Genomic DNA, 25,707 nt, shown 5'->3' on the forward strand with positions numbered 1-25,707 from the left:
CGAGAAGCTCAACTGGGAGCTACCGGACGCGTCCAAAAGTTGCGGATAGTGGGATACTTTGAGGACGGAGTAGCTGCATTTGCTGCCCCGGACAATCAGCGATATCGAGTGGAGAATATCAGTGAGAAGTTGGGCGGCATCGGCTCTTGTCTAAATACTGAGTGCCTATGATACTCGATAAGATAAAACGAGTTTTTGGCGCCATTATATAACCAATGGCCATGATGTTACCACGACGATCGGTCCCATGGCCCGGAACGATTTGGCTCACCTTGGAGCTTACGAAAGTAATCCTTTGACCCTCGCAATGGCAACATGCAGTTATATTAAAACTAATATAAATTTATTGTTTTAACATTATAATAATTATACATAAATATTATGAGTTTAATAATAGCTAATGGTGCTGCATTAAGCACTCTAGAAAATGAAAGTAAATTGGAAAACTTGTCCAAATTTATAAGAGTAAATAAGGACATAAATAGTTAAATAATAGTTAGTGAATTTACTCGTATCGTATATAATATAATTGAATGTTTAGTTATCGATGTTATTATCTCCCTTGTGGCGAATCGATTTCCTTCGATTGGGCGATGGCGGCTCCTCCGCCTCTGGGATAAACAGAGGATCAACATTGTTGGATTCACCGTTATCATCTTCTTCAGCCTTCATAAACATTGCTCTGAACTTGTCCTCGCTGGTGTTGTGTTTCTTCTCCATGTGCTTTTTCAAATCATACAAGTTTATAATGTCCACACCACACTCGGGACAGGTATGCTTCGGTCGGTTGGTATCATGCGTAAGCATGTGCGAGGACAAAGATCCATAATTTCTGTAGCAAATCAAACACATCTTCTTGGGCCACTCGGAACGTGGATGGGTCTTGTTAACATGATTGGCTCGTTCATAGGCTGTTGTTAGTACCACCAGACATATGGGACATTCAAAACTGCCCTTACGAAAATGAATTCTCCTCAAGTGTCCATAAAGCAGTCCCAATGTCGTAGTACCCGTATCGCATATAGCACAAATAAAGGACTTGTAGGGCATATGTGTGAGTTTATGCTTTTGTCTTTGAGATATGCTTCTGTCCAGCATCAGATCACAATGTTTACACTTGAATCGGCCATTGACCACTTCAGAGACTTCATTATCGTTGAAGAAAGTATGTTGAGATTTGATGTGCTCATTCCAAGCAGTGGGGTTTCGGTCAAATCTTTGATTGCATTCTGCACAGGCATAGGAAATAAAGCTTTCAAATTCGTTCATCACATTTGCCTTGCAAGACAATGTGCCCAGGCCTGTGTTCAAAGCCTCCTGTGAAGTGTTGGCGGCACCATTGTCCAAAGTAGGCGATTCCAATTTAACCACTGTTTTGGCTGCTTCCGCTTTGGGTTGAATAATTGTCTTCTTGGGGCGGAATAGTGCAAATTGTGATCTTTTCATGCGTGGCCCAATCTTGTGGAATCTTCGAACATGTCGTTTACATATCTCCATCTCTTTGTACATGCGCTGACAATACAAACATTTAAAAGGTCCTTCTATGTGGCTAATGTAGTGGCTCAAGCAAGTATCACTACTAACACTACGAATTGTGGTGTTGCAAGAGCCACACATCATATCAATGTTATTTGAACTCTTGATGAAGTTCTCCTCAAAATTGTTATGGAAAATCTTAAAGTGACATTCGATATGCTCCATGTTTGAGAATTGAATATGTTTGCATAAGCCACAAAATAACTCAATCCAGTTGTTTTCATCATCCCGTAGCAGCCTGGAAAAACACATGCTCTCAACATCTTTGGAATCGGTAGCCTCTACTACACCACACTGGGTGAGAAAATGTTCAAAGGCTCTTTGTACATCCGGCAGTTTTTGATAGCATTTCAAACACTCGTATGGCATATGCGGTAAATGCTTGAAACGGTGAGTATGTAGTTCCCTAGAGGTTTTCCCAACCAATTCTTTGCATTGTTTGCAACGAAAGTGTTCGGGATCGGCGTCCACAGCCATGCCCAAACCTCTCAATGTGTGTATGTAATGTCGCATTCTCAAATGTAGCTGCCAATCGTCAAAGGTTTTAAAATGATTGCCGCAGTAAGGGCAAACGTGCATAATATACCCTTCAAAAGCTTCCCAGTCCTCGGTTTGTCCGTTGACAATTTTGTGGCTTAGATTCGAAGAGGTCGAAGCACTCGGTTGGGACGGTGCTGCTGAAGGAAACTCCGAAGCGGATGGATCAAGTACAGCAAAATATTTATGCATCTCCTTGCACATGTGTGTCAAATCGCTGTATGAAAATTTCCCATGGCAGTATCTGCAATACCAAAAGGAACTTTGCTCGTGCGTCAAATAGTGTTCCATCAACTCATGCGAGTACCCAGACGACAATGTGGCGACACACACCGCCGAGCATATGCTACATTCAAAGTGTTCATCTGAGTCGTCAATAATTTGTCGAAACTTCAATCTCTTCCAGTTGTAGTCACACAAACCATGGAGATTCATCAAATGGTCATAGAAATGGCTTTCCGCATCGAATTTTGGGTGATTGCACAAATGGCAACTGAAAAACTCAAATTTTGTCTTATATTGCTTAATGTGGGCTTGCTTAAAATGATGCTGCAGATGTAAAACTTCCGGAAATTGTACGGCACACAACATGATTGGGCAAGTGCTTTCTGCCTCACTGGGCTTTTTGTGATTCTCTTCCAAATGTTTAATTATGGAATCGACATTGGAGTCCTTGTGTAGTTTACATACATTACATATGAACAATTTGCGCTTCTCCGGGCAGTGAAGGCTGAGATAGTGAACAAAATGATTCGAATAAAATGACAATACTTGATTGCATTGCTTGCAGGTGGCCTTATGCAGAGACGAGTAGTTAAAGTAACTTTTTAGTTCTTCAGTATAGTCAAAATGATTAGCACTGAGGTGTCTGGCCCACTGGCTAAGTGACTTGCATCTTAGCTGACACACCGGGCAGATTATGCGGACCCGGCTGTGACTGAGTAAATGCTCCAGTTGCCTATGAATCGCTGAAGCTTTTCTGCGCTTGCGAAAAAAGTGGCCGGATTTTCTGCTATTATTGTGATTTACAACTTCCTTACTCTGCTCGGAGGGGCCCAAAGATTCTGCATCAAACAAAGCGTCATCATCGTACATATATTCATCCTCGTAATCATCACCATAATCATAAAACTGGTCATTGGCGTTACTATCATTTCTTTCGTCAAGAAAATGTATTGAATAGCCTTCAACTTGGTATTCCGGAAAGGATTCGTATTCCAAATCCTCTTCCACCATTGGTTCCTCCTTCTTAATTATAGTCTCACTATGGTAGGCATTGTAATCTTCCTCCGCATCAAAAGATTCTTCTTTGATTTGAAAATCCATAATCGCCAATTTCCTTGAATTCGCAATCGCTTTTTCTACTTCATTTGTGAAAAATTATAATGGTAATTGTTGTTTATAAGTTATACCAACGATCTAAAAGTCGAGTTTTGACTAAACGATTAATTCTATTAATCGACTTTTTGGTATCGACGGCCGAATAGGAGCATAAATAAGATATGGCCGGCCGAAATTGTACTTCTTATAGAACGTTTATAGTACGTTTACATTGGCAACTAAATTCGGATTTATGGCCTTTTCGAGATTTAAGTGCTAAATCCTAGGTTTTTTGCAGTTTTTACCATACAAAAAAATCACATTCGTGTATATGCATGTACGCTTGTGTATGTCACTTCAATCCCTAAAAACGCTATGTAAGCGAACAGAATTTGTTTTAAGTTAAATCCAGAATTAAAAATTTTCAAATTCAATGGTATTAAGCCCCGTTTACCCGTTTAAATCCGGATTTAAGGCTCTTGTCAGCTGATTTTATAAAAGGAAAACAGAGGATTTAAAGAGCAGTGTAAACGGGGTCTTAAACTGAAATTTTTTTGATTTGGATTTAACTAAATCGGAAAACAAATCCTGCCCGTTTGCTCTACGTTTTTGGGGATTTAAGTGGCAGACACAAACGTATACATGAATTTGCAAATCATACACACCTATACGTAATTCTTGAAAAAAGTTGCATATTTTGGTACTTTTTTCGTTCCCTCGTGCCATAAAATCGGGTTTATTTGGGATTTAAAAATAAATCCTACAAATATGGGATTAATTTGACAGCAATCAAATATTTACAGTTTTAGTCTACCACCAAAAGAAGTAACGGTTTAAACGGTTTAAATAGTTCCCGATGTCTGGAAAATGGGCAGAGTGATCCCGCTACTGAAGCCTGGTAAAGACCCGAGTTTGGGGGAGTCGTACAGACCGATCTCCCTTCTCTCACCAGTGGCTAAGACGCTTGAGGCATTACTCCTCCCGAGCCTCGTAGGAGAACTTCCATTCGCCGAGCATCAACACGGATTTCGGAGACTGCACAGCACAACAACAGCTTTGCATGCCATCACCACACACATTTGCCGTGGCTTCAATCAACCCAGGCCATGTGATAGGACGGTCCTCGTGGCACTGGACCTATTGAAGGCATTCGACACGGTCAGCCATGCCAAATTATTTGAGGACATCGCCAACACGTCCCTCCAGCCAGGCCTGAAACGTTGGGTCGCGAATTATCTGTGTGGCCGCCAGTCATTTGTGGAATTTAGGGATAAGAAGTCAAAACACCGTAGAGTGAAACAGGGAGTTCCCCAAGGTGGGGTGATATCTCCGGCTCTGTTTAACCTCTACCTATCCTCCATCCCACCTCCTCCAAACGGCATAGAGATCGTATCATATGCGGACGACTGTACGATCATGGCATCAGGCCCCCCACCCATTGATGACATCTGCGATAGGTTGAACGTCTACCTCAACGAGCTTGCCTCATATTTCGCTGCAAGAAATCTGAAGATATCCGCCACCAAATCTTCAGCCACACTGTTCACTACAAATACGCGTGAGGTGAATTCTGAGCTGACTGTGATGGTCGATGGAGAAATGATTCCGACCATCAAGTGTCCCAAAATACTTGGCGTCACATTTGACAGCTCCTACACTTTCTCCCCACATGCCACAGCAATCTGCAATAAAGTCAAAAGTAGAAACAAGGTCCTCAAGTCACTCGCTGGCAGCACTTGGGGTGCAGACAAAGAACCTTGTTGACCACGAACAAAGCAATTGGCCGGTCTGTGGTAAGTTATGCAGCGCCAGTGTGGTCACGTCAACTTTGTGACACGCAGTGGAATAATATTCAGATCTGTCAGAATGCCGCCCTCCGAACTGCGACGGGCTGTCTCCTTAGTTCTCATGTGGACCACCTCCATCAGGAGACAAAGATTCTACCAGTGCGAAGACATAACTACATGCTGTCTAAGCAATACCTTTTGGGCTGTTATCGCAGAAATCATCCAAATCATCATCTTGTGGATAGATACCCACCGCCCAGAAGCCTTAAGGTTGATCTACACGATCTAGAGCGTGAGGTCCAGCGCTACAAAAAGAACCTCTAGATCAATCGGCATATCAAGCGGGTCTGAACAACATTCATGCAGACACGGTAGCAGACGCGTTAATTGGCTACCGGGTGAATGTAGTCCTTGGAGAACGACCGCCACCCATTGCACCCGAAGAAATCGACCTCCCCCGGCAAACCAGAGTGGTTCTGGCTCAATTACGTTCCGGCAGATGCAGCCGCCTCAATTCCCACAGAGCTAGGATTGATGCCGACGTGCAAGATGTATGTCCCGATTGTAACCAGGGACCGCACGATACACGTCACCTGTTTAACTGCCCGGCCAGACCCACTCGACTCAGACCCAGATCCCTGTGGACGCATCCCATCTTAGTCGCGGAGTTCCTGGGTCTTGACACTCAACAGAATCAAGCAGACGAAAGATAGTACACAATAAACTGCTACAACAACAACAACAACGGTTTAAACGATACCATACAATCAATCGAATAGTAATCACTAATCGATTCTTTTATACCCACCACCATAGGATGGTGGTAAACCCAAGTTGTCATTTCGTTTTTAACACCACGAAATAAAGGTCTGCGACCTCCTGATAACTGTAATTGATTTAGCCACCATTCGACGATAGCGTATGGAGGTTTTACCCTACATGCTTTGTACTTTATCCAGGACTGGCATGATAACTGATAGATAATTTCATAATACACAAAACTGTTTGTTTTGCCCTTTACAATTGCATGAGATAGAACTGGGATATATGCACGTTACAAGAATGTTTGTCTGTTTACAGGTACGTTGTACGATATGTATACCAACTTTTAGTTGCACCGAACATTTTCAATTTAAATTTAAAGATTTTTACCCTTAATCTTGTATCTTCTCCAAGTAATTGCAGGATAGTGGCACTAAATGTGCGGGATAGCTGTGAGCACCATACAGGCTGAAACATTGAGATTCGATCTGTGTGGTGTTCATTGCTGTCACGGGAAGCTTAGCTGTGAACTAGCGTCCACAGGTTGCCGATAGTAGAATGCTCCATACGGAGTAGCTGCAACGGCAGTCGCGGAGAGTCTCATTGAGAGGCCGGGTGGCACCGGCTCTTTCACAAGTACTGAGTGCCTATGATGCTCGATATGACAAAACGAGTTGTTGGCGCCTTTAAATAACCAATGGCCACCTTGTTTCCGCGGCGATCGGTCCTTTGGACAAGCGTGCTCACCCACAGGAGTTTGATGCGGATCACCACCTCCTCATGAAAATGTAACTTTAACAACAACAAAATGTGCTTAACCATAATCAACTTGAAAATCTGACATAACTCTTATCACTGACCGGTCATGCTTCCTTAGCCTCAGGATAATTGGGTCTTTTTCTCGGCACTGGCCAATGGCCACCCTATTGAAGAAATCAAGAAGCTAGCACAGTAAAGGCTTAATTGGACGAGTAGCAAGCGGTACGCATCTACAATGTATTTCTCGTCAGCCGCCTCATTCCCTGCCATCCTTTGATGACCTGGGACCCAGAAAAGTTTGTTGGCTTTTCCCATGGTTCGAAGATTCTCCTTACATCAAAATTATTCAATCACGACCTCCCATGACCCGACACCAGAACCTTCAGCTACGCTTGTATGTCCACATATATCGTGATATTCCGATCGGGCAACTGTTTCTGGCTTGAAATCGTAACCAGAACTGCAAACAACTTCTCCTGAAGCCTATACGATGCCCTATTTGGAGCGTGACTAAAATATGACCCCTGATTCGGCGCCCCACACCATATTGGATCCATCTGTGTATACAGAAGATCCAGAATAGCTCCAGACAAGGGTTTCCTCTTACTAAAAGCTCTTGATGGCCCTCACATGGCGTTACGCCAGAGCCTTTAGCACCACTTGACTGTCTGTCATGTATAGAGTGTTGTTGTTGCATCAGTGTGTTGTACACCGAGGCGGCAGCCCATGCACGTACAGCCGGCTGCCATGGGATGAGTAGTACTGTGTTGTGTTCTATCTTTTGTCTGCTTGATTCTGAGTGTGCAGATATAGGATCTCTGCAACTAAGATGGGGTGCGTCCATAGGGATCTGGGTCTGAGTTGAGTAGGTCTGGCTGGGCAGTTAAACAGTGACGTGTGGTTCCTGATCACATTTGGGACATACATCCTGCACGTTGGCATCAATCCTCGCTCTGTAGGAATTGAGGCGGCTGCATCTGCCGGATCGTTATTGAGCCAAAACTACTCTGGTTTGCCGGGGGAGGTCAATTTCTTCAGTTGCAATGGGAGGCTGTCGTCCTCCAAGGACCACACTTGCCCGGTAGCTATTCACCGCATCTGCTACCGTGTCTACATGAATGTTGTTTAGACCCCGTGAGTGAGTTTTTCGACTGCCTTAGCGTTGCCGCATTCGCTCCTTTCTCGGAACACTTCACCTTGCCCTGGATATAAGAAACGCCTCGTTACTCTATACTTTCTCGACGATTTCGCGGAGAGCACAGCTAACCAAAGCATGATGCCAGACCAGACATCCTTAAGTCCTAAACAGAATGAGCGCGTTGAGGAACGTCGCGATGAAAAACGCAAACAAATTTTAAAAAATCAAAAAAACAAAAGTTAAAACAATTTTTTAACTTTGACGACTTAAAACACTATTTCAACTATGACAGCACGGAATGACGGTCACTTTCAAGCGTCAAATTTGAAAATTTGTTGACTTTCCCGCGTTTCCTTTGGTTGGATATGTGTGCAGTAGAATTTTTGCAACGCGACGCTTAAAAACAAAGCTCAACGCGCTTATTCTGTGTCGCCTTGAAACTGTGTTGCATCAGAGAGATATCGAGAACTTTAACACCAAGGCCATATCTCACTCATGTACTCAGAAAAGTGTATCGAGGCTAGTAGTTTAAGAGATCAGAGTCAGACTCCGTCCTAGTCCCGCCATGGTTTTCCGGTCCTGTAGGACAGCATACCGCAGCATCTTTTAACCCCTCTTTCAACTCGAAAAACTGACCAATCGGCCGGCCGATTGACCGATTTCACTTGGCTCTTGTATTCAGATATTCACTGCCGATTCAAGCTCAATCTTACGAACGTTTTACTTTTGGGAAGATGATGGTTTTGGGAGACACTTTTTATTATCTGGTTACACTTAGACTCGTTTGCTGGTACATACTAGAGGACGTTTGAGAAAAAATCTAAAAATAGAAGCAAAATCCCTTGTACTTTCAAAAATAAAATGTATAACATTCTTAATAGTGTATTTTTTTATACCCTCCACCATAAGATGGGGGGTATACTAATTTCGTCATTCTGTTTGTAACTACTCGAAATATTCGTCTGAGACCCCATAAAGTATATATATTCTTGATCGTCGTGAAATTTTATGTCGATTTAGCCATGTCCGTCCGTCTGTCCGTCCGTCCGTCCGTCTGTCTGTCGAAAGCACGCTAACTTCCGAAGGAGTAAAGCTAGCCGCTTGAAATTTTGCACAAATACTTCTTATTAGTGTAGGTCGGTTGGTATTGTAAATGGGCCATATCGGTCCATGTTTTGATATAGCTGCCATATAAACCGATCTTGGGTCTTGACTTCTTTAGCCTCTAGAGTGCGCAATTCTTATCCGATTGGGATGATATTTTGCACGACGTGCTTTGTTATGATATCCAACAACTGTGCTAAGTACGTTTAGAATCGGTTCATAACCTGATATAGCTGCCATATAAACCGATCTTGGGTCTTGACTTCTTGAGCCTCTAGCGTGCGCAATTCTTATCCGATCAGAATGAAATTTTGCATGACGTGTTTTGTTATTATGTCCAACAACTGTGCCAAGTATGGTTCAAATCGGTCTATAACCTGATATAGCTGCCATATAAACCGATCTTGGGTCTTGACTTCTTGAGCCTCTAGAGTGCGCAATTCTTATCCGATTGAAATGAAATTTTGCACGACGTGTTTTGTTATTATATCCAACAACTGTGCCAAGTATGGTTGAAATCGGTTAATAACCTGATATAGCTGCCATATAAACCGATCTTGGGTCTTGACTTCTTGAGCCTCTAGAGGGCACAATTCTTATCCGATTTGAATGAATTTTTGCACGAAGTATTTCGTTATGATATCCAACAACAGTGCCAAGTATGGTTGAAATCGGTCCATTACCTGATATAGCTGTCATATAAACAGATCTGGTTATTTTACTTCTTGAGCTTTTAGAGGGCACAATTCCTATCCGATTTGGCTGAAATTTTGCATGACGTATTTTATTTTTACTTTCAACAACTGTGTCAAATAAGGTTCAAATCGGTTCATAACCTGATATAGCTGCCATATAAACCAATCTGGGATCTTGACTTCTTGACCCCTAGAGGTCGCAATTATTATCCGATATGCCTGAAATTTTGTACGACGGATCCTCTCATGACCATCAACAAACATGTTTATTATGGTCTGAATCGGTCTATAGCCCGATACAGATCCCATATAAATCGTTCTCTCTATTTTACTTCGTGAGCCCCAATGGGCGCAATTCTTATACGAATTGGCTGAAATTTTACACAGGTCTCCAACATATAATTTAATTGTGGTCCGAACCGGACCATATCTTGATATCGTTTTAATAGCAGAGCAACTCTTTTCTTATATCCTTTTTTGCCTAAGAAGAGATGCCGGGAAAAGAACTCGACAAATGCGATCCATGGTGGAGGGTATATAAGACTCGGCCCGGCCGAACTTAGCACGCTTTTACTTGTTTCTTTATATTTTCCAGCAATGTGCTTGCTTAAAAAATTAGCCAAAAAAGGGTAAAGATGATTAAGTAAATAAAAACAAACATGATAGAGAGAGAGATATATAAAAAAGGTATGAATACAAAAAAAAAATATTAACAAATTAGGAATTCTATTTTCGATTCTTCGCCAATGGATAAATAGGTAACTTCATTTTGAATGGAAAATTGGGTGTGGGTACAAAATGTTTTTAAGTTACATACATTCAATAGTAGCCGATGTTTTCCCTTTTTTTAATATTAGTATGTATTTTTATAACAATTTGCTGCTGTTTTTGTTGTTGTTTTGGAAAGTATTGAATATTCTATGTATATGAAAAATCACCATTTTTTATTTATACATCACAATACAATGTATTTATATTACGCTTCCAGATCATTAACAAATAGTACCTCTCGATTTGTTAAACCAACTTCCCTTAAAGTCTTCGCTGTTGTGGCAGGATCAGCAGCAATCTCATATGATTTTGAATATAACACCCTTTTGGGGAAATTCGTTGTAATTTCAAACTCATCAGGTGTTGAGGGATGACAAAATAGGTAATTGGAAACATCCTATGGCAAGTATACAAAATAAAAAATAATAATTTTGTTTTCAAACACCGAAAAACAAGAAGAAAACTTACTAGCAATGTATTTGTATGAAAAAATCTACGTTCAATGCGTGCACCGTTTGGCAGTTTAAAGACTACACTTATTGCATTGGGAGCATCGGCGGGTGGTTCAGAGGGTACTTGTTGAGCCAAATCTATCTTTAACTGCACAATTTCCTGCAATGAAGCAAAGTAGTCAGCTTTTGCTTCAATAGGTATTTTACTGCCTAAATGTTGGCCTTGTCTTACCTCTTTGCGTAGCTCGGCTTCTTGTCTTTGCCTTTCTAAAGCCTCTTCTGCTTCTCTCTCTCTTTCCCTCTCCAATTCACGAAGTCGTTCCTTTTCCTCATCGGCTCGTAAGCTTTGACGATAGGCTTCGTCCTGTTGCTGGCGCAGGGTCTGTGTCAAATTGCGTTCTAGGCGATCGGCCCTAGCCTGACTTAGCCAAACATCGTTGGCATTAATCACAGTTTGCAAACGATTTACCAATTCCTCCGCCGTACAATCACCCTCAAAACGACCCATGATGACCATGCGATTAGCCCTTAACGCTATCAGAACCATAATGGGAAATGAACGAGCACTAATCGAGTGCGAGACACGATAGCCCTCTGGCGATGATACATCACAGCCCCAAAATAATGTATTGCGATTTATGAAATCTATTACGCTACGATTAGCCAGTGTCTGGCTGCAGAATGAGTCTACGTCACGATACTTTGCTGGATCCTTATGCAGGTACACTAGCAAGAAACGTAATTCCTGTTTAGCATCGTTCAATGCCTGGGCATAGGTTCCCTGGTAAAAGACCGGATGCTCGGAATATCGCTCATTATAGGCTTGTATAAAACTCATTACATCACCCAAGGGATCTGTGACAACTGTTAGCAATGCAATAGAATTAGATTTTCGTCTTTAAGGCTTGAAGGATTAACTTACTTCTCTCCTCATTCCCCCCAAAGAAAGCACCCAAAATGCTTGATATTGTAGAATAACAGTATTGAAACACCATATTAAGAATATAACCTATAATGCCGGTTATACTACGCGGCATGGGTCCAGCGCCCCCACTTCTCGACATTCGCCCTCCCGGCATATGGGCGGAGAATACCTGTTGCAAGAAGCGATCATTTATAACTGCGGGCGCTCGCACATCCCGCGAACCAACAAACGACGATGGCCTTCCTTCACGTATATTCATTTGTTCTTGTACCGCAACCTGAAATATGCGTTATGAATCATTAAAACTAAATTTAAATCCATTGGTTACAATTTACTTTAGGAATAAAGAGGGGTGATATATCCTGCTGTGTTACTGACTGACTGATCAACGCCCAGACCAAATATCTAAAGCTAGAATCATGAATGTTAGTACGAATGTTGGTTGGGGTCATAGAAGCGGAATCAGAAATGGATTTGTTTATATTCGTACGTTTAGGTATTAAAAAGTATAAAATAGAACGAAGTGGTAAATGTTTGCCCAGCGCGAACGCAAAGGGCTACGAGCTCGAAGTTGGAGTCAAATTGAAGGGGTCTCTGAATTATAGGCTACGAAGATAAAAATGTTCAAAAATCTTACGCGAAGTATGAAAAAAAGGAGGTTCAGTGCCGAAATTGGTACCATTCGGAACTTTCTTTATACATTGAGGTAGAGCTCTGAATTTGACACTGTAGATGAGTGTTTGTAGATGACATTTTCGAAATCCGTACATTTTGGAACCAAAAAGCACAAATTAAAGGGTGATTTTTTTGAGGTTAGGATTTTCATGCATTAGTATTTGACAGATCACGTGGGATTTCAGACATGGTGTCAAAGAGAAAGATGCTCAGTATGCTTTGACATTTCATCATGAATAGACTTACTAACGAGCAACGCTTGCAAATCATTGAATTTTATTACCAAAATCAGTGTTCGGTTCGAAATGTGTTCATTCACCGTAACGTTGCGTCCAACAGCATCTTTGAAAAAATACGGTCCAATGATTCCACCAGCGTACAAACCACACCGAACAGTGCATTTTTCGGGATGCATGGGCAGTTCTTGAACGGCTTCTGGTTGCTCTTCACTCCAAATGCGGCAATTTTGCTTATTTACGTAGCCATTCAACCAGAAATGAGCCTCATCGCTGAACAAAATTTGTCAAAATTTGAACACATTTCGAACCGAACACTGATTTTGGTAATAAAATTCAATGATTTGCAAGCGTTGCTCGTTAGTAAGTCTATTCATGATGAAATGTCAAAGCATACTGAGCATCTTTCTCTTTGACACCATGTCTGAAATCCCACGTGATCTGTCAAATACTAATGCATGAAAATCCTAACCTCAAAAAAATCACCCTTTAGTAAGCAATCAGTTAGCTTCACAGAGGGTGAACGGATAGAGCTTGAATTTCGAAATTTATCTAAAATAATTTTTGTTGCGAAATGATGAGGGTATAAAAATAGTACTGGAAAGTGGGGGAACGTACAAACGAAAGGAGATAGCTAGAATTATGCGATTTGGTAAAAATTATCTTAGTCTTGTAAAAACAGGGTAGGTAGAAAAAAGTCGTACCAAATAGAAGAAAAAAAAAACTTCCTTTTAGTGCTTTAATTGGTACCATATAGTACTTTGTTTACAGATTAGGATTAAGGAAATATATATTAGGTAACTAAAGGAAATTTGTGAACTTTGAACCTTTTGGTACCAACAAGATCAAAATAATACTAAAAGGCTTTTCCTTGACTACAGGAAATGGAAAGAGCTAGAATTGGAAAATTTGTAAAAATAAACGTAGTTTTGACATATTGGTACTGCAACCGGAGACTTAATTGGAGACAATCGCATGGCAGCCGGTTGTACGCTAGAGCTGGCAAACTATCGATAATCGTAACATTCCATATTTTCGATATTTCTAAAAATAAATATCGATACTATCGTTAATTTCCCATCACCTATATTTCAAACGAAAATGAGAAGTAGAATCAGGTGATCGATATATATATATAGAAGCACTACCAATGCCGAGACTGAATAAAACCAAATTTAATAAAATCAGTTGGAAGGCACGAGAGAAATCGTTGTACAAAATTTTCGCCCTATCTTACATTCAGCTTCGAATCGCTTATTTTGAACTTTGCCGATACACTCGATAGGAAAAATATCAATCAATATACAGACAAAAATATAAAATAAAATATAATATCGATAGAGATTTTGCCAAATCTATTGTACGCGCCAATGACCCGATGAAGTCTGTCATTGGCAATGGTTGCCGCCTCAGTGTACAACATACTGCTATAACAACAACAACAACAATAACTAATTGGCGAAGGAACATCGTAAAGAGGGTCAAACGGATACTGAATGCGCTTTTCTGCTGTCGAAACACCTATAGAGTTCCTGTTGTGTTCTTAAACCGGAGACAGTACAGTGAATGTGTACTGCGGTGCTTTGGCTGATTGTCTCCTATGGATGTTTGGTCTGGCATCAGGTTTTGAGCAGCTATGCTCTATGAATGTCGATCGAAATGGTAGGGTATACCATAATGTCTTTATCCGACGGAGGCAAGCATCAGCACCCTAAAGGAGGCGCTGAATGCTATACTCCATGTATATCTAAGTTTTGTTCGCGGACCCCAAATTAGCCTTAGAGTGGGGGAAACTAATCCATTGTGTTGGGGTTTAGAGACGCTACGTTGGGACAAAATGGGTTAGACATTTGTTCTAGCCAACGATAGCAAATGGTGGAGAGGTCCCTTCGTTGACCTTCGAGACCTATCTCGAAGAATTAGTGGTTGTTGTTGTTGTACCCACATTTTCATGTAGTGGTGGCGATCCTCGTCAAACTCCTGTAGGTAAGAAAGCTTATTCCAAAGGACCGATCGCTGTGGGTACAGGGTGGCTATTGGTTATTTAAAGGCGCCAATAACTCGCCTTGTCATATCGAACATCATTGGCACTTAGTATTTGTGCAAGAGCCTGATCGGACTTCAATGTTCCAGCTTGTGTGGTGCCGGGCGGTGTTCATTGCAGAAGCTTGGCTATGAGCTTCCGGGCGCGTCCACAGGTTGCGGATAGTGGGATGCTTTGTACGGAGTAGCTGCAACGGCAGTCGCGGACAATCAGCGGTATGGAGCGGAGAGTCTCAGTGAAAGCCCGGGCGGCCCGGCTGTTGCATAAATACTGAGTGCATATGATGCTCGATATGAAAGGAGAGTTGTTTTGACACCTTGAAATAACCAAATGGCCATAACGTTCCCGCGGCGATCGATCCTATGGACCGGAACGAGCTTGCTCACCTATGGATCAACAGAAAAATGTGGCTAGAACAACAACAATAAAAGGTCCAACAACCAATACATGGCATGCGGTTTAGGCCACCAAGATTTGTCAATATCCCAATTGCAGGTGCACATTATATGAGTAGTTGCCTTACCAAATTTCCTGTTTAGCAAGGATTTTATACATTTAGTAAATGGAAAATTATCTGATACCCGACAGGTGCTAAAGTACCTTGCATGTATCTCCTGCTGAAAAGAACAGCTTCTGACTTACAAGGATTAACGCCAAACTACTTTCGGTAGCCCACTTCGCTGTCGTACTTAGGGCTTGCTAATGTATATCTGTAAGAGTACCGGGAAACTTTGGCTTAACACAATAGATATGTCGTCAGCGTAGGCAACCTCTTTAAGAGCGCCTCTTTCAAGACAATACAGCAAATGCTGAATGTCAACTTTATGAATGTGGCCCAGCAACTATACGAATAAGTCAACAGTTCTGCTTATCCTACCTAACTTATAAGCGGATTCCTCCACAATATTTCACTCTATTTCGATATTCAGAGGCCACCGTGGCGCAGAGGTTAGCATGTCCACCTATGACGCCGAACGCCTTTGCTCAAACACTATATTTGTGAGGTATCCTGCCAAGTTGAAGCTTCTCTACCTAGTGGTTTCGCTATGCAGCTCGCCGTTCGTACTCGGCACCTATGACGCCGAACGACTACGCTCAAACCCCGGCGTGAACAAAAAAAAATTTTCGTTGGTGGTTATCCCCTTACCAATGCTGACTATATTTGTGAGGTATCCTGCCATGTTGAGACTTCTCTACCAAGTGCTGTCGCTATACGACTCGCCGTTCGGAGTCGGCATAAAAAATGAGGCCCCTTATCATTGAACTTAAACTTTAATCAGACTGCACTCATTGATATGAGAAAAGCATCCCCCTGCTCCTTAGTGGAATTTCCATGGGAAATGTATTTTAAATTTAGTATTTCAATACTTCACAGTTATTAAGTGGCTATAAGTGATACATTGAAACAGAAAAATGACATGGTAAAAATAACGTTAGTTTTCCTGTGACAAAAATAAACTTTGATAAGCGTATTGAATCTATAATGCAGACACATTTTTATTTAGCTGAAAATGTGATTCAGCATATTTGAACACACACCACTTAATAAATAATTTTTAAATTTATAAGAATATCTTTCCTTATTTCATAATTCTATCTTTGTAACTATTTCCCTTCATTCAACATTTTGCATACCCTAATTATTAATACCTTACACATCTTAAACTTCCTACACCTACTTACCTCTAAATCCCATTGGTGTCTTATCAAAACGTCTCGACACACACTCATATCTTCAATGCCAGTTAGATCTTGCAGCTGCAAGACCTTCTCCGTCTGTTCATTGGTAAGTCCGTCTTCCATCATTATGTGAGAATGAGTGTGTGTGTGTGTGTGCCTGTTTGTTTTCTTGCAGAGCTCCAGATGTATGACTATGTAGTTTATGTAAAACATACGAATAATTAAAATATTTCATAAATAAAGATGTTACTGTTAATGAAAACAAAAAATACAAAAGTCTACATACTGTTTAGGTCTTTTTTTCTCCTTTAGATTTCTGCTAATTCTGGCCACCAGACCGTCCGACTTCACTTTTGAGGCAGTTTCGTAGAATTTCTTCTGGATTTTACAACTAACTTTTATAGGCCATAAATATTTGTTGGCATAGCTACTAGTATAATTCAAATAGTATCAACTTTCGTTGCAAAATATGCAAAATATTTTGCATGGATCTTGATATAAAAATGAATGTAAAAAATAGGGTTCGATTATAGGGATTTTCGACTAATCGATTTTTGGTCTAAAAAATCGAAAAGTCGAAGACAACTTTCAGTGGATAAAAAAAACTTATAATCGGATAGTTGGGGGCGTGTAGCAATAAATTTTAAAGGCTCGATTTTCAGAGGTAAAGGCGGGTTCTCGTAGAAAAACTAAAGTTCGTGTAGCTAACCTGAACATTAATTTATTGTGGAATTAAACCTCCTGTTAACAAATTTTGCCATCTTCCACACTTTTATGATAATTATGATTTTTTAACCAATAATGATTAAAATTAGACCAAAAATTATAAATTGATGTTTGTCGCCATATTGTATTCTACACAACTATTTTTCAGTGGCGACATAAATGTTTGGCTACGGCCGAAAATTTCGCACCAGGGTTAATATGTCTTTAGCGCACGAAAATTAGACAACATATGTCAAGCTTAAGGCGCTATTACACGGCATGTAGATGTCTTATGTCATGTCACTTTTTGTATGCACATATAATTGAAAATGTTTGTCAAAATTGTTAAATTACATACGATTCATCATTTTTGCTATCACACCTGTATGTTATTTTCGTATGACATAACCTTTAAAATTTGAGCAAAAGCTGATTTTTTTTATGCGTAATAATTGTTAAAGTCGCGAGAAAGCTGGTTGAATCATAAAATTTTTAAAAACAATTTAATTTGCGGTTGCTTTTATTCGATTGACTAACAAAAAAAAACAGCTGATTTGTTTATGTTTTTGTTAAAAGGAATAGAGCACGCTCTAACCGAAAAAAATTACCTGTGCTATTTTGGAAAATGATTTTCATATGTTAGTTTCATTTGTATCACACGACATGTACAACTCAACATGTGCCAAATTTGACATATCATAAGTCAACCACATGACGTGTAATAGATCCTTAAAAGGGTCCCTTGTTGTTGAATATGTCCAGCGTTGCCACAACAAAAAAATCTTTCCGACCAAAATTTTTCAAAAAAACCTACCAAATTTCCTCCCATCCGACCAAAATTGTAAACTCAATCAAAATACAACGGAGAGATCGGCTTATATGGAAGCTGTATCAGGTTATAGACCGATTTGGATCATATCTGGCACAGTTATTGAAAGTCGTAACAGAACATCACGTGCAAAATTTAAGCCAAATCGGAAAAATATACAGCTTCCAGGTGCTCAAGATAACATATCAGAAAATCGGTTTATGTGTTACGGATGCCTCCTATGCGACAGGAGAATAACTATCGGCTAGCACGGTATATCCCAGGAGTGGTCCCATCCCGTCATCTCCGTCCGAGGTACGTACCAATAAAAAAAAAGTAATTCCAGAACATCCATTAACGTTACTCTACTATCATTTACACGTTCCTATAGGTTGGAGACCAGATGGATTGTCCCAGTCGCCCTCCCTTCCATGGCCAACCAGTTCCCGGATCATCGATTTCGGTGGCCCCATAAACCCGCCTACATCACAACATCCATCCCGCACTTACCTGCCCCGAGGGGATCCTTTTAGCACATCATTACACTCATCGCCTTCAAATTCAAACATTAATCATATTTATTATAATTTTACTAATACTAACACCTACAACATTAATTTGTTTTAAACATGCAATGATTCAAAATAACTGATCCTGCGTTAATCTTCAAATGTATAAATAAAAAAAATGGTTTGTCTAATCTATAATCTCAAAACGAATGTTTCGGTGAAAAAATGTAACACGATTGTTACAAAACAAATCAAAAGTCAGTGTATAACGAAGTAAGACCTACAAAGTTTTCCTGCCTATTATTTTGCAAGGCTTGCACAAAACAAGAAAAAAATAAATGTAAACCTAACTAAGGGAGCTCTCTTAGATTAGTTTTGGGGCAGTTTCTATTTTTCTACCCGGAACTTTTACTTTACTCTGATGGAAATTTCTTTGTAGACCCTATCACAAATTCGATATTTTGTCAAAAAAAAACTACTTTGTAAAAAAAAAACGTTAGATTAAGCCTAGATAAAAAAAAACAAAAAAATTAAATTAAATAAATAGTAATATAAATAATATAAAGTCAGATAAAAAAAAAAATAAAAAAAATATCAAACGCTACTACATAAGACAAAAAAAAACAATATAAATAATATAAAACGACACAAAGGTTGATTGGTTTTGGGGCATAAATGGAATGTAGCAATCATGTGCACATCCGGCCTATGTATATTAATCTGTTCTCTTCGATATCCCACAAGGGGGCAATAGATGTATGTATGTGGGACCTGTTCGCTTCTGGTGTCCACTGCCCGTGGGCGATAGGTGGCGATGTCGACTATATTGGACTGTATGCTTATTTGAACTGTATTATTTTGATGGTTACCGCACCGCCTTTTATTGTCAAAAATTCTTTGCTGGATCTACCGATCAAATAAAGAACAAAAATTTGTCCTACCTTAACCTCAGCATTTACTTTACTGGCAATCTCCGTTTATGTGTTGCTGTGATATTCGTGTCTTGCTGTGCTGCCTTTCTTTTGCAATCCCGCCTTCCTTCTGCAGGATTCTATTGTCGACGCACCAACCTGTGGACAAAATTTCTATTCCCACGAAGGTGTTGGAACCTAGTAATTATTAATACTCATATTACATCTGACATTTTTATGATTCTATACACTCTTTCTGCCACTTACTTTTCATAAAATCTTGTAGCATATATAAATACTGGGGAAGGTTAGGACACAAAAAAAAAACATAGATCTTTTTCTGTTTCAAAACAAAAAAACGAATATTAAGTCATACTTTCTAAAAAAAACCAAATATAATCTATCCAACCTTTTTATTCACGTTAACTAGCACATTTGATACACTTGTTTCAAAATATATAACCGCCTTAATGAACCTTTGGTTATGCACAGCACAGCGAAATACAACACTTTGAAACGCCAAGCAGACTTCTCTCTCTTTTATAGTGACGCTATGCTCATGCATCCAATAAACTTCCAATAAACGCCATACTTTATTCGCGGAGCCATCTATGTTTCTTCATACGTCCTTTTCTCATACCTACTAGTCATCTTACTCATCCATTTCGCTTCAAAAAAAATTATTATTGTTATACAAATATCTTTATGAATGAATTGCGCCACTATGCCTCTCCACTACTTCTACTACCGTCATCTATCCAGCCCTGAGGTAGTTGGCAACGCAAACCAGGCAATTCTGCCAACATGTCAAAAACAACAAAACATAAGTTCATTTCATTGTGGTGGACACACCACGTTCTCTAATTCCTTTCCGATTTTCCATTAAATTCCACGCTATTAATCTCTTTTCCCTTCTCTTTTCAGGCTTTTTGGGATGTTCTGACGGAATGGCTATCTGTAAGAAATAAGCATGGGGGCGACCTTACATTTTTAAATGGAAAGTTTTCTCCACAAAGAATCTCTCACAGACAGTCAATGCGCCAGAACATTTGGATCATTCATCTGGACATCACACAAAAACCTTCCTCCAAAGGAGGCTTCCCCGCCACACTGCAAGACAAAAATCAACACATGCAACCTCCCCTCCTCCAAACATCAACATACAAATGAAAGATAAACTAACAATGGGGAGGGGGGGTTAGCTTACCAATAAAAATTGCAATTCCCCCTCTTCTTCATACAAGCGGCAACATTATCAATTAAAGATGAGGGGGGTTGCTTTGCACAAAACGCATATAATTGACATGGTTGGTTCTTGTGGGCACTGACCAGCCATACGATATGTCCAAAGGTCCCTGCAGATCCTCCAGCATGCAAAGCAATCGAGAGCTGGAGAAATATCGTGGTTACGAGGCCGCCACGCAGGTGCGAAGGCCTCATCTAAAGGGCCTTCCACGCAAAATTCTTTTTTTTTTCTTTCTTTTTTTTCTTGTCCACGGTCGGACTTAGGCGGGCGCCGCAACAAAACACCAGGGCTGTAGAGTCTACGATTACAGGGCGGGTGTGCGGTATAATCACCTAGCGATATAGTAGAAAATCTCCTATCGTACGTGGGGAACACCCATGCCCTGAGATATAAAGCCGGGCCTTGGTACCTGAGTCCCGTACCGAGTATACGGATATTAGGGAAGTAAATGCCAATCTCATACAAAAAAAATGGTCACTCTGTGTGTCTCTCTCTCGTTCCAGATGCGCCTGACTCGGATACTCTCCAAAGTCCATCCAGGATCTATTCAGGTACGGCCGGCATGCATACATTTCCTAGTCGTAAACAAATCTGAACTAAAGTATACAAAATACCATAGGAGTAGTCAGTCTGAATGGGGTATAGTATCCGCAAGGTACACATTCACATACAGCGTGTCGGGGGGGGGCTGAGTACAATCAGAAAGGGTGTAAGAAGTACAAATAGTTTACATTCAAAAATAGCTCATAATGAAAAAAAATGCATAACCGGAAACGGTGTATTATTAAGAGGGGTGTATAATTAAAAAGGGTGTATAATCAAAAGGGGTGTATAATTAAAAAGCGTGTATAATCAAACAGGAATGTATAATGGAAACAAAAAAAAAACAACAAGTACTCGATATCACAGATACCAAAAAGTATTGCACCATAAATTCAGACTTAATATTAGAACGAACACAAACAAAAATGAAGTAAAATTGTATTCTTATCCTAATATTGCACTGGTATAAATCACAGACTCTAAATTTATACTGCACTAAACTTTGATATCTTTAACGTGATAAACGCCAATCTTCCTTCCCTGCATTGTCTCCAGTTCGTACATGTGGTTCCCTACAGGCTTGACTATACGGCATTTAAGAAATTTCCTACAAAATTTCGAATTTTTGTTCTTCGAAAAATCGGATAAGACCACATTCCGCCTATAAACCTCCTGCCCCGGTACAAATTTAACCACACGAGCTCTCTGATTATACCTTGCGGAACTTCTCTGATAAGCATTATGCATATTTATCTTAATCTTCTCCCTTATCGCCTCCATCTTCGCCGTTCCATCTATTCCTTGAATTTCGTGATCCGTCAATGACCGGAGCCTTCGAGCCAATCTGTAGTCCGCGCCATTCGTGTACATATGGAAACCAAATAGTGCGAAGAATGGTGTGAAGCCCGTCGCCGAATGAACTGAGGTTCTGAGGGCACATTCGATCTCCGAGAGATACATGTCCCAGTCACGGTGATCCTCGTCAAGATATGCCCTTATGGCCGAAATTACAGATTGGTTCACCCGCTCTGAGGCGTTCGACTGAGGTGAATATACCGCAGTCTTCATATGGGTTATCCCGTATGCCTGAACCATATCCTGAAAACTCCTCGAGGTAAATTGCGCACCGTTATCGCTGTGGATCACTTCAGGTACACCAAATTTATGAAATATCTCATTCGCCAAAAAGGTTACAACATTTGCGGTTGTGGCTTCTCGCATCGCCTTCAAAAATGTAAATTTGGTGAAGTGATCCACAACGATAAATATATATGCGTTGCCGTTCCTCGAGCGGGGATATTTCCCCAGAAAATCCATGTATATCTTCTGGAATGGCCTATCAGTCTGTACTTCCTGACCCATCTCAGGCATCATATGTCGATTGCTAGGCTTCGTCTCCTGGCATACTTGACAATTTTTTATGAATTGTCTGACTTGGGTAGACATCCTTGGCCAATAAAAGAATCGCTTGACCCTCTCCAAAGTCTTCGCTACGCCTCCATGAGCTGCGGTATGGGCGTTGTGTGCCTTTTCAATGATGACATGTGTCAACGCGGGCGGTATCCATAACTTCCAACATAAAACTTCATCCAACTCTTGCTCAAATACCGTCTTCTTAAATACCAGCCCATCTTTCACTTTTATATCAGGTAGTCTATCATTGTCCTTCATCACGTCCTCTATAAGTGCCAGGTACTCTTCCCCTTCAAATTCACATGTCTCAAAATCCAGGAAGTCTTCTCTAGTGAGCTCCTCTATGTTCACATCTATAGGAGACCTAGATAGCATATCAGCAACAATATTGTCAGATCCATTACGGTGTACGATCTCAAAATCGAAGACCTGCAACTGAAGAGACCACCTAGCCAATCTACCACTCAAGTCCTTCAAACTCATAAGCCATTTTAAACTAGCGTGATCCGTAATTACCGTAAATGGCATCATCTCAACATAAGGCCGGAATTTCTTCACGGCCATCACGGCAGCCAAACATTCCTTTTCGGTCACGCTATAGTTTCGCTGACAAGAGTTAAGTTTTTGAGAGTAGAAAGCGATGGGGTGTTCTTCGTTGCTGTCATCCAATTGAAATAAAACCGCCCCGGTTCCATAATCAGATGCGTCGCATTGGATGTAGAAACGCCTTGTGAAATCGGGGTGTCTCAATACCGGGGCCGACGTCAGGGCCTTTTTCAACTTTTCAAATGCCGCAATCGCCTTTTCTCCCATGGTGAACTTACAAGACTTCTTCAAGGTATCTGTAAGAGGAGCGGATATCGATGCGAAGTCCTTTATGAATCGGCGGTACCAGCCGGCCGTGCCTAAGAAGCTTCTCACCTCTCTTGGACTCTTCGGGATCCTTATCAATCTTATAGCTTGTACTTTATCAGGATCTGTCTTTAACATTCCATTTCCAATAATGAATCCTAAGTACTTTAGTTCCTTAAAACAAAAATGTGATTTCTTGAGTCCTATAGTCAGATTGGCCTGGCTGAGACACTTGGCTACTTCGCCTAATAATCGTAAGTGCTCTTGAAAATCGCTAGATATCACCAACAGGTCATCCAGATATATAAAAACATTCTCTTTTAGCCTTTGCGGAATTACACGGTCCATAAGCCTACAAAGACGTTGAGCGGCATTACATAACCCAAACGGCATTACCCTAAATTGATATAATGGCCGTCCGGGTACAGTAAACGCTGTGTAAGGCTTACTTTCCTCATCTAACTCGATCTGCCAAAAGGCATATTTAAGATCGACACTGCTAATGTAATGCGTCTCGTCTATCCGGCTCAAAATGCCATCTATATTCTGGAGCGGATATGCATCCTTAATGGTTAATTTATTTAACTTTCTTGCATCCAAACAGAACCTATTCTTGCCTGGCTTCCTGACGACAGTGGTTCTGTGGCTCCAGGGGCTCTCACTTTCTTCAATAACATTGAGCCTTAACATATTGTCTATTTCCTCATAAACTATGGACTGGACAGCTGGAGATAATGGATAATGGCGATCCTTTACAGGAACCGCACCTTCTATCAACTTTATTGAGTGTTTCTCCAAACTAGTTACACCTAAGCCCTTTTCCTCAAAGGTGTCAAAACTCTTTATTACAGCCTGCAGTTGCATTTTCTGTTCTTCGTCTAATTCATGGGGATTTAACTTATGCTCGACTTTCTCATTAGCAAATTCCTTTTGGAGTTGTTCCATATTAATTTCATTTATTTCTAACAATTCAGGGGCTATATTAAATAATTTCCAGAAATCCATTCCTAGATAAAGCGCCTGCTCCAAATCCGGGCATAAGTATAATTCTAATTCCTTAACTAGTTCCTTATATCTTATATTGACCCTAATACTTCCCAAAATACGGTGCTCATGTCCGCTGGCTGTTCTGACGTTCGAAAATATGGTTCTAATATCGCAGTTTAGGGACTCTACCAACTCTCGGCATCCTTTTCCTAGAACGCTCACCGAAGCCCCACTGTCAAGTAGCCCTCTAATTCTGACTCCTTGAAGTTCAACCTCGGCGAACATTCTAGGGTCCTCGTTTAGACCAGCTCTTCTAATCGATTCAATAACGTTTTTAATCTCCTTTCTCTTTCTAGCGAATTTCTGACGAACCTTTGGCACCTTTCTCGGATCGGGATTCTCATTAAAAATTCTGGAGCGACATTCATTATAATGGTCTTGCCTTATCTCCAATGGTAAGTAGTGACGAAGGTCAGGGTTGAAGTTATCAAAACCTCCCTCAGTCGTTAAGCATCCCCTATTCGGAATCGGCCGTTGGGCCAGTTGTGACCTTAACATTATTACTGTGCTTTGGGGTTCTCGCGCGGACGTGGCTCCCCTGCTAGATCCACGCCCTTGTTGGGGTTTCCCTGCTGACAGACGGGACATTTGGGAGTAGTAAAACCTGGTTTCCCACATTTATAACAAAATAAACTCCTCACAGTCGAATCACAATCTCTAAAGCCGTGGCCAGCTTGCCTGCAATTCCAGCAAGAAATTGCTGACTGCCTATTCGTCTGAAATGCTGCCACTTCATTATAGTCAATACTCTCATATTCTGTCTCAGATAAGTACTCTGGCGGTTCATGACATAACTCATTTATCTGTCTAATTGGGCGATTGGGTGGTGGCATGTTCCTAACATCCCTTCTAGGAAAATTCCTTTCTGCCTCATTGCACTCGATTCGCAATTGCTCCATGGATGACACTTGAATCGGATAAACTATACGACCAATACTTTCTTTGACATTCTTTTTCATTATCTTTATCATATCGTATTCAGAGACAGGCTGTATTAATTTGGCCCTCATTTGACCCATAATGTGGAAAAATACGTCGATGGACTCATTCAATTGTTGTTTTCTTTGGGCTAGATCGGTTAGAATTTCAAAATTAGACCGCGAAGACTGGTATTGGCTAAGGAGGCAATGTTTAAGTTCCTGCCAGTCGTGAAATCTATGGGTCTTCTGGAACAACCAGTACCAAGATTCGGCTGGACCTGTTACGACCAAGGGAAAGTCCCTAATAACCTCTTCCCATGGAATTGCGTACT

The 25,707-nt window shown here is 40.7% G+C and overlaps 3 protein-coding genes across 3 annotated transcripts in view; all 3 read right to left on the minus strand.

Moving 5' to 3' along the window:
- Nucleotides 1-25,707, minus strand: part of LOC106091981 (protein starmaker) — a 368,113-nt gene that overhangs the window by 342,220 nt on the left and 186 nt on the right. The window lies entirely within an intron of this gene.
- On the minus strand, nt 392-3,496 carry LOC106093687 (zinc finger protein 585A). The gene has a single exon (XM_013260807.2). The coding sequence runs from the start codon at nt 3,397-3,399 to the stop codon at nt 538-540; it is 2,862 nt and encodes a 953-aa protein (XP_013116261.2). The 5' UTR covers nt 3,400-3,496; the 3' UTR covers nt 392-537.
- On the minus strand, nt 10,555-16,950 carry LOC106093688 (FAS-associated factor 2). Its single transcript, XM_013260808.2, has 6 exons — nt 16,708-16,950; nt 16,425-16,612; nt 11,784-12,063; nt 11,094-11,725; nt 10,878-11,021; nt 10,555-10,806 (listed from the first exon to the last, which is right to left on the minus strand). Exons 2-6 carry the CDS (start codon nt 16,545-16,547, stop codon nt 10,615-10,617), a joined length of 1,371 nt encoding a protein of 456 aa, XP_013116262.1. The 5' UTR covers nt 16,548-16,612; nt 16,708-16,950; the 3' UTR covers nt 10,555-10,614.

The sequence above is a fragment of the Stomoxys calcitrans genome, chromosome 3 (assembly GCF_963082655.1).
Source record: "Stomoxys calcitrans chromosome 3, idStoCalc2.1, whole genome shotgun sequence".
Taxonomy (NCBI): domain Eukaryota; kingdom Metazoa; phylum Arthropoda; class Insecta; order Diptera; family Muscidae; genus Stomoxys; species Stomoxys calcitrans.

What these genes read in the sequence shown, in the direction of transcription:
- LOC106093687 (XM_013260807.2), bottom strand. Translation starts at nt 3,399, where the DNA reads ATGGATTTTCAAATCAAAGAAGAATCTTTTGATGCGGAGGAAGATTAC.
- LOC106093688 (XM_013260808.2), bottom strand. Translation starts at nt 16,547, where the DNA reads ATGATGGAAGACGGACTTACCAATGAACAGACGGAGAAGGTCTTGCAG. An exon ending in GACACCAATGGGATTTAGAG is followed by an intron (nt 12,064 to 16,424) that starts GTAAGTAGGTGT and finishes CGCATATTTCAG; the next exon opens with GTTGCGGTACAAGAACAAAT. An exon ending in AAGCCGAGCTACGCAAAGAG is followed by an intron (nt 11,022 to 11,093) that starts GTAAGACAAGGC and finishes GCTTCATTGCAG; the next exon opens with GAAATTGTGCAGTTAAAGAT.